Source organism: Quercus lobata, chromosome 3, assembly GCF_001633185.2.
Source record: "Quercus lobata isolate SW786 chromosome 3, ValleyOak3.0 Primary Assembly, whole genome shotgun sequence".
In the NCBI taxonomy this organism is placed as follows: Eukaryota; Viridiplantae; Streptophyta; class Magnoliopsida; order Fagales; family Fagaceae; genus Quercus; species Quercus lobata.
The window spans coordinates 32,430,950-32,440,744 of NC_044906.1; the positions used below are offsets into that span (position 1 = coordinate 32,430,950).

At 32.5% G+C, this 9,795-nt stretch overlaps 1 protein-coding gene across 1 annotated transcript; it reads right to left on the reverse strand.

Annotated features, from left to right (window-relative positions):
• Positions 1-3,006: 3,006 nt before the first annotated feature.
• LOC115982882 (20 kDa chaperonin, chloroplastic-like) lies at positions 3,007-6,721 on the reverse strand. The gene is made up of 6 exons (XM_031105619.1): positions 6,566-6,721; positions 5,280-5,464; positions 4,282-4,461; positions 4,045-4,200; positions 3,513-3,590; positions 3,007-3,380 (listed from the first exon to the last, which is right to left on the reverse strand). Exons 2-6 carry the CDS (start codon positions 5,460-5,462, stop codon positions 3,207-3,209), a joined length of 771 nt encoding a protein of 256 aa, XP_030961479.1. The 5' UTR covers positions 5,463-5,464; positions 6,566-6,721; the 3' UTR covers positions 3,007-3,206.
• Between the last annotated feature and the right edge of the window lie 3,074 nt (positions 6,722-9,795).

A 9,795-nucleotide genomic window follows, 5' to 3' on the forward strand; every position in this document is an offset into this window, starting at 1 on the left:
GAGTGTGATTTGTGTGATTAAAGTAGTTTTTTTTTTTTTTTTTTTTTTTTTTTTTTGCATATAACTCTCAGCTACAGCAAGCTGCCATCTCTAGTAGCCCATTGTAACAAAGAGTCAAAATATTATATCAATAAGTTATTTTAACAACCTTGTTGTATAAGACTATTTAGTCATTTTAGAGCACTCACAGTAAAGTTGCTAAAAATTATAACTTTTAGCAACTCAAAAGACTATTTTACCTATTTTAACGATTCACTTTACAATAATCTAACATAAAAGCATCTAAAATTTTTAGCTTTTTATTTAAATATTCTTTTTTATTACATAAAGGTGAGGAAGTACTGAGCACGTGGGAGAGGCTGACACCGTGAGTATGATTTGTGTGATTAAAATAGTTTTTTTTTTTTTTTTTTGCATATAACTCTCAGCTACAGTGGGCTGCTAGAACTCTAGCAGCCCACTGTAGCAAAGAGTCAAAATATTATATCAATAAGTTATTTTATCAACCTTGCTTTATAGGTGTTTTTAGTGTTTCATTTTAGCAACCTCACTCATTTTAGCAACCTCATTGTAAGTGCTCTAACAACTACATAAAAATAAAAATATTAGACAAACTTCAGAAAATAAAATGATTATATAACTACCCACATTAGTAATAAATATTAAATACTCGTAATGAACTATCATGTAACTATTTGAAATTTAAAAACTTGTAAAAGGAAATTGTAAATTTTTTTTTTTTTTTTTTGTTGATCACTTAGTATATTTAAGTTCTCTTTTTATTAAAATTTTTTTTTAATTTAAGTTTCTTAATGATCCTCCTAAACAAAATTTTTAGAGCCACTACTAGTCATACACATCCTAAAGTATCAGGGTTCAAAATATATTTTTGACCAAAGGAAAAAAAAAAAGCATATATATACACACACAATTCTTCTCACATTAAATATATATAAAAAAAAAAGAAAATCCTTCTAGTTCTTAAAAAATTAAAATAAAATCTAACTACGTTGTTTTCTCCTATATTGGTCAAGTGAATTGGCAGTTGACATTGATGTCATGCAATTTAATATGAAGAAATTTGTGAATGATTTGGGTTCAATATTACAAATTAGTTATGAATTGAACTTGTTGATGATGGGAGGTAAGGCGGTAAGGGTGTGTATAGATTGGATTGGGTTAGGTTTGGTTTTTTTTTTTTTTTTTTTTTTTAATTATTATTTTTTTTCAACTAAACCCAAGCTTTCTAGGATTGAAAAATATTCAATCCAACCCAACTTATGGAATAGGAATGGCAATAGGAGGGGACGGTATGAGACTATGCGGAATGATGGAGTTTTCACTCTTGCCCCGCATGGTTTTATCTTATCTCATCTCCACCCCTTAGGGTTTCATGGGGCTCGCCCCACAAATTCAACTTTTAGTGTTAATTTGTCACACTCCGCCCCACCCTTATATATTACAATTTTTTTTTTCTTCATAAAACCTATTTCGTTAATATAAATATACTTGACATTACAATTAAATTTATTACATCAAATCAAACTAATTTTAAGTAAGGTTTGAATAACATTATCAAAAATGTTTAACAAGACAATATTACAATAAAACAAAAAGTTTTAATATTCATGCATTCAAATACTAAGTAATACAAACTAAGTCTAACACTAATAAAGCAAGGTGGGATGGGGTGGGGCTGAAAAGCCTAAACTCATCCCCACCTCACCCAAGGGTTTGGGGAAAAAATTCTTGCCCCATCCTCCCCCCATTACCTTTGTGAGGTGGGGAAAACCTTGATGGGGTGGAGTTGGGTGGGGTGGGTCTTAATTTACCATCCCTATATTATGGTAGCTCTAAAATTTAACTCAATCATTGGTAAAATTGTAAATATCAAGTTAGGTTAGATCATTGAGTTGGGACTATTTTGTCTGGTTTAATTAAAAAATAAGTTAGAAAATAAGTTTTTATTCAACTATTTAAGCTCATTATCCAATAAATGATAAAAATTTACACAATTACATTTAATATTTCAATTTCATCAAAACTAAGTACTAAAATAAATTTAACTAAAAAAATTTAATCTTAGTCTCAAAATCTAAAATGAATTAAACTAACAAGTTTAAACTTATTCTCAAAATTCAAAATAAATCAAGTTAAACAAATTTCAGATACATATTGCATATTTTTTAGACTAAGTTCATTTTGGCCCTTAAAGTCTAGAATTGTTTTCGTTTTGTCATTTATATTTCAAAATTTTCATTTCGTGTTTGATTTTCGTGTTAACCATTTTGTAACTAATTTGACATTCACTTAAATTACTTTCATGTCAGTTTGTATATGATATGATTAGAGACAAATATGCAATAGAATGTGTAGGTTTTTTTTTTTTTTTTTTTTTTCTCCGGAGAATCAATAGCATTTGTAGTTGTATCATGTAAGACCTCCGACCAGATATAACGTGCACCTCTTTGGTGCCATTTGTAAGTTTTTGTAACTAGTACTGTTTGCTCTTTTCCCATCATGATGACTTTGGGCAGTTTAAGCTGTAAGTCAAGAAATTCACGATACAGTTACGGTTTCATACTAATACCGCACTAGTCTCCTAGTGAGATTTCGTGTAGTTTAGTGACATGTGTACTAGCATTCAGAAATGGATGCAGAAAAATTGCTGAGTTAGACATAAAAGTATGGTGCTGCTTTAGTTAGCTACTCCTTTCAAACCATACCGGCAAAGAAACCGGAATTAGAGTTAAAGAATCGAAACCACAAAGGCAGTGCATTTTTCGTACGGTAGTGTTGTCTTTAATTTTGAAATAGACAATCAATGTGTTGGACTCGTAGTCTTCATTCAAAGAAAAATCATGATTACAATGGGGTTAAACTCCTCTAAACAGAGGTAACTTGTGAAACATTATGAGCAAAGAAATGTTGACCAGATGGGGACTTGATTAGGCGTAACACAAAGCATACAAAATATGGTGATAGACTCGCATGAAGGGCTTTGCATGACCAATACAGGATGCATCCATTCATATGTTAAATGAACCTGAGACGTTTCAATGTATTAGCATGGACTGAAAATACTGGAATCTGACACAGCTGCAATCAACACTCCCAAGTGCTAATACATTCCAAAATCCATATATCGAGAGGTAATTTTGCCAAAAATTTCTCAAAATACAAATTATGCATATAAAACCAAACAACTAAGAAAGAACAGCCATAACATCTGAAGCCCTCAAAGCAATATAATCAAAGCCGTCTTTGCCCTTGAAGTCATTCCCAGCATATTTGGAGAACATGACCGTGCTCCCTTGGGTGAGGGATAATGGTTTCCTGTTGCCTTCTTCATCCAGAGGACCTGGTCCAACTGCAATCACCTGTCACATCCAATGCAGAATACACATCAAATAATTAATCTCATAGGCCCACAACACCAAAAGCTCATCCTAATACAAGTATTCAGTTAGTGGTTGGGATAATGAAGCAGCTGATGATGCTTGAGCTCTCACCGTCCCAATAGAAGGCTTCTCCTTTGCTGCCTCTGTCAGCAACAAACCTCCAGCTGTCTTTTGCTCAGCCTCAGCAACCTGCACTCAGAAGTCAAATGTAAAAGGTGTAATAAAAAGATTAACTTCAGGTTCTCAGTGACCCATAAACAAGAAAAGGAAGTGACTATCATATCTTGCTGAGATTAAAGACAGGACAACACACAACTACATACTTATATGAGGGAACAAAAGGGTGCACCAGCCAAAGCCTAATTATACCTATTTCCAGGGTTTTTCTTCCAGAGTATACCAAAGACAACTAACTGACTAGAACCCAGGATTGGAACAGAACACCCGGAGTGCAACAATCAAAACTTAATTATACCCATTTCCAGGAATTTTTGTCAAGAGTATATGCAAGGCACCTTACCAACTACAAGCCCAGGATCAGAACACCTTTAAATGAACATGATGATTTATTTATGCTTGGCTGTACTCCAAAAAGTACGCTTGATGAACACACAAGAGTAATGAACATTAAAAGGAAACAAACCTTAATTAATACTCTATCATTCAGGGGCTTGAGATCTTTGACATCATCTGTTTCAAGAATACCAACAATATCATCATCCTTCAAAATAAGATGCTTTGAACCATTGAAGTCCAGCTCAGTCCCAGCATACTTGGAATACACAACTTGGGTGCCAGTCTGTACAAGGAAAAACAATTAGTGAAAGAAACAAACAATGGAGAATTGAGAGATAGAAAAATGTATCAAGCAAAAGGTAACCTTCACACTGATGTCCACTTTGCTCTTCCCAACTGTCTTCCCCTCTCCTATAGCAACCACCTCACCTCCTTGAGGCTTTGTTTGAGCAGTTGTAGGAAGTAAAATTCCACCATCAGTCTTTTCTTCTGCAGTTTTGATCTTGACCAACACTCTATCACCCAAAGGCTTAATCGAAGTGTACTACAGAACAGAATACTCCCATGTCAGATAAGCCACACACAGCATGAATTTTATCACGTCTTCTATAAATGTAAATCCTCACTGCTCTGTGTGCTTGTATCTTGCAGTTTGATGAAAATACAAGTTTTCTAAACAGAGAAGTATTGCAGTACTTATATGAGACAGACCCCTTTTTCTTTTTGGTAAATTATGCACGCATTGGATTTTGAACCCTTGATCTCATCCTCCACCTATTCTTATGAGAGGGACCATCATGCACATAACAGAATAGACTAAAGACCATGAAGAAAGGCTTGGTAAGGTTCCAAAAGTTTACAGCAATAAGAACAATGACAAAGAAGCAGTTTCTTTCACTCCCTTACGCCCCAAACTAGTTTTCATTGTTTCATTGGCACACAGTCTTAAATAAAAAAGTTCTGTGATATCACTGAATATTTTCTGGTAAAGTTGAAGTGGGTCATTTATTGGAAACTAAACTAGATTAAGACATAAAAATAACAGTAGCTAATGATGCTTTCCAGACAAAAGTTCAACACATCACATTGCATCAACTTGAACCCTCCAATCTCATGTTTTAAACCAAGTCCATCACAAAAATTAAGGAGAACCCTATCCCAAAAGACCCAAACCAACCACATACAACTACATATCTACAACAAGCAAAACAACAAACTTTACAAAACGACGAACTTGATTAATCACCCAAAGGAACCAACCACAAAAAGCTACCACCAATAATATCAGTCTCAAACACAAAGCTACAGAACTAGCAAAAACAACACTAATTAGAAAACAGAATAAGGTAGTGAAAATACTACCTTGGGAGCAACCACAGTTGCAGCTTTGACAACCAGACCCCGGAACGACCTCTGAGAAAGGACGCTCCCTACTCTGCAATGCCCCACTGAAGGACCAACCTTCACAATTGAAGGCCTAAGCCCTGGAAATGATGGCAAGTTCCTTGTTGATATTGAGGATGCGGTTAATTGAGCTGTAGCCATTTCTGATAACCCCCACAAAAACAAGAACCCAGAAATCAAAATTGGAAAAGAAACCAAAAAAAAAAAAAAAAAATCATATTAATAAGTCTTCAGTCCTCCATTGCAAAAGAAAAGAACTTTACTTGATACAACCAAATCCACACACACTTGGGGCTCATAATAAATTTAAATTTATAGAAAACAGTGATACAAAACAAAAGAGAATTAAAGGACGGATGCCACAAAAAAAAAAAAAAAAAAAAAAAAAAAAAAAAAAAAAAAAAAAAAAAAAAAAAAACAAAAAACAAAAAACAAAAAACAAAAAACAAAACCCAGAAAGCAAAAAATAAGATTAATAATTCAGAATCCTCTAAACAAAAACCCAAACAACAAAAATTGAATCTATTAGAGAGAGAAAAACAAGAGCTGTACTTGACCCAGACCCAACCAAACCAATTTCATAACTTGGGGTTTAGAATGCTTTTATATTTAATTTACAGAAACAAAAACTGCCAAAGCATAAAATTCAAAAGAAAAAGAGATTTGAAGAGTTGAAAAGTTATTATCTTGTTACGGTTAGTATTGAAAGAAGAAATGAGAGAATTTGTTAACATGTGGGTTTTGGGGTTTTAACATGCAATGGATGCCACAAACAAAAAAACAAAAACCCAGAAAGCAAAAATCGAAAATCAGATTAATAAGCCAGAGTCCTCCAGAAAAAAAAAAAAACCCAAAAAACAAAAATTGAATCCATTACGGAGAAAAGACAAGAACTTTACTTGAACCAACCAAACCAATTTCATGACATGGGCTTTAGAATGCTTCTAAGTTTAATTTACAGAAACAAAAAAACTAAGATTCAAAAGAGAGAGAAAAATTGAATGAGAGAATTTTTTAACAGGTGGGTTTTGGGGTTTTAGCATACAATATATTGTTTATATAAAAAAAAATTAGAATCTGAATCATATGTATGTGACAAATCCTATCATAATTCAAACATGGAAATTGGAATAGCAAAGAACTCCCACAATACATTACACAACATCTTTGTATTCCAAGACAGAAAAGAATGAACAAACAATTGAAGAAAGACATGAAATTGAAAAAAGTAAAAAAACCCATACCAGAGGTAGTGTGAGAATGAACCAAGGAAGTGAGTGAAAGTGTGAGTTGGTGCTAGGGTTTAGTGATGGTTTTGGTTTTGGATAAGAAACACCTCTACTTGTGTTTTGTCAAATAAGGTCTTTTCTTTTTTACTGTGTGTTCCTCAATCTCAATCTAGGCAAGTGATATATTATTAAAATGGATCTTGAAGCTTCGGTTCAATCTGAGCCGTTTGATCCAAGGACTGTATTTTCTCGTTGTCCTACTTTGGAACACTCTAGAACCTTTTTTTCTCTTTTGTGATTTCTTTCACCCACGGTTGTTAGTTGTTACAATAGCCAATCAATCATGGACAGCTGTTCATTTTTGGTATGTGGTGGCGTGGGCTTCTAACTGATTGGATCTCAGCCCAATAGGCTAACGTACTCTAAGAGTCAGGCTAAAATGGCCCAATACCACGAATTTTTGAAATATTTTGTAGAAAAACACTGTTTCGAAACTATATAGGAGAATATCACTTTTTATGGAACTCGAGTTTCTTAAACTCGAGTTCCTAGAAGTTTTGCCACCGTGGTGCTGCTGAGGTGGAATTGGGCCATTAAAAAATGTTTTTTTTTTTTTTTAAGGTACTCGAGCTTGGTGAGTTCGAGTACCTTGTAAGAAACTCGAGTTTAAAAAACTCGAGTTCCTTATTTTTTTTTTCTAAGGAACTCGAGTTTAATAAACTCGAGTTCCTTATAAATTTTTTTTTTTTTTTTTGGTTGTTGGGATTATTGACAAATAAACATAAACATAAAAATAAGTAGCTTTTTTTTTATGTTTATATTTATTTAAACCACACAATATTATTCGAGTCGGGTCGGGTCGTCAACATGAATCAAATGATACCCTTAAAGTGTGGATGAAATGTTTTATAATGCTTAAATTTATAAAAGATACTAGTGAAAGTTCCATGCGTTGCATGGCTTTAATCCTAAATTTTCTTTATATTCTTTATTGTTACTTGCATATGCGTAAGTTGCAACTAAAAAAAAAACCACAATCTATTAGTTCTACTAAGGTGAGTTTGGTTCAGCTTTTTCAAACAGTTCTTTTGGAAAAAGTGGAAGTTTTAAAAAGTAAAATATGAAACTGAGTTTTTTTTTTTTTTAAAGTAGCATGTTTGGTAAAAACTATCAAAAAATGCTTTTTGACAAAGTTGAGTGTTTGGCTAATACTTATAAAAGTGGCGGTTTGATTTGTAAATTACCAAAAAAGACAAGATATATATGTTTTAATTACCTCTCTTTATGCAAGTTATGGACACAATATTTTTTCAAAAATTTCATAATAAAGTCTGCATGACAAGTTGTTAATGGTAGGGAAAAATATAATGTCACTAATAGGTCCAGATGAGAATTAATAACAACTTACTGTGTAAACTTTATAACAAGTTGTTCACTCTTTTTTCTGCGTAAATTATTTTCTGTTCACTATTTAAAAACTGTTCACTGTTTTCTCATAAAACATCTAGTGAAATCGTGATTTCTAAATTTAAAAGCCAAATTTGAATGCTTTTTCATGTTTGAATTTCACAATAATCGAATCTCTTTTTCTCTGCATTGATAAAATATGTTTCTACATTAATAAAATTTCCTCTCTGTACATCATGTTTACTGTATATTCGAATCTGCTTACTGCATTCATAAAATCTGTTTTCTGCATAAACTATTTCTAGTATTCTGCATAAAATTATTTTCTGTTCAGCATTATTTAAAAAATTGTTTACTCTCTTTTTTGCGTAAATTATTTAATAATGTGTTAAAGCTAACAAAATAACAAATACCTGAATATAAAACAGCTTCCTAGAGGGTAGTTGTCAATAATGATCATTCACCAGAATGTTATTGATATTACTCTGTTTATTCAAAATCAAGAACCCAAACAAAGAATTTTCATTTTGTAGTTTATATAAAGGCAGAAATCATTAGAATGAACAAATAAATGTGAATCATATCTAGAATGAAATTTGTATGCAAAGGGAAAAGAGAATGAAACACAAAACAAGATAATCACCTAAGCCATGGACTCGTTGTATTTGTTCCTAAGGTTCTGAACCAATTCAAATTCACATCAACATTGACTACCACAATTACATAATTTCTTGATTCAGGACAGCCATTGCATCTTTAATGGCTTGGGTAGAACCACCGAAGATGGCATCCATGACAGATTACTATTCACCAGCACGCGTGAATAGCTTCCAGACAAATCAAGACAGTCCAGACAGGTGTTCAAAAGTTACTACTGTTTACTAGCATGCGTAAAAAGAGATCTGATAGATTCCCGAGATCTGATAGATTCCCGAGATCTGATAGATTCCCGAGATCTGAAAGATTCCCAGACAGACGCAGACAGACTACTACTCATCAGTACTAATTTCCATACCACCGACAGATTAACTGAGTTAAATTTACCTACTTTACCATGGTTCATTTCACCTATAAAAGAGACGGACTACAAAGACAGAAGACAAGTTTCTAAGTTTCTAAGATTCTAAGGGTTTAAGTTCCAAGTTTTAGAAAGCCTTTTGTAATAGCCTTCCCTCTCCCTCAAAAAGACTTTTGTACTCTCTCCCCCTTAAAAAGATTTTATGAATGCAGTAAGCAGATTTGAATATGCAGTAAACATGATGTGCAGAGAGCAAATTATATTAATGTAGAAACAGATTTTATCAATGCAGAAAAATAGATTCGATTATTGTGAAATTCAAACAAGAAAAAGCATTCAGATTTGGCTTTTAAATTTAGAAAACATGATTTCACTAGGTGTTTTATGAGAAAACAATGAATAATGAACAATGAACAATTTATGCAGTGAACATAGAATAATTTATGCAGAAAAGAGAGTGAACAATTTTTTAAATAATGCTGAATAGAAAATAATTTTATGCAAAATCCAAGAAATAGTTTATGTAGAAAACAGTGAACAATTTTTATGAGAAAACAATGAATAGTTTTAATTAATGCAGAAAACAAATTTTATGAATGTAGTAAGCAGATTTGAATAGATGTATAGATGTACAAATATTCTGGACTTGTTGAGAAATTTGATTTCGTTGAAAGTACAAAATCGTGAAAATTCATTTAGTTATTGTGTACATTAGATGTACAGATCATTCGAATTTGTAAAAAACAAAATTTAGATGTACAGATCGTTCGAATTTGATTTCGTTGATTGTATAAAATCTTGAAAGTACAAAATAAAATTG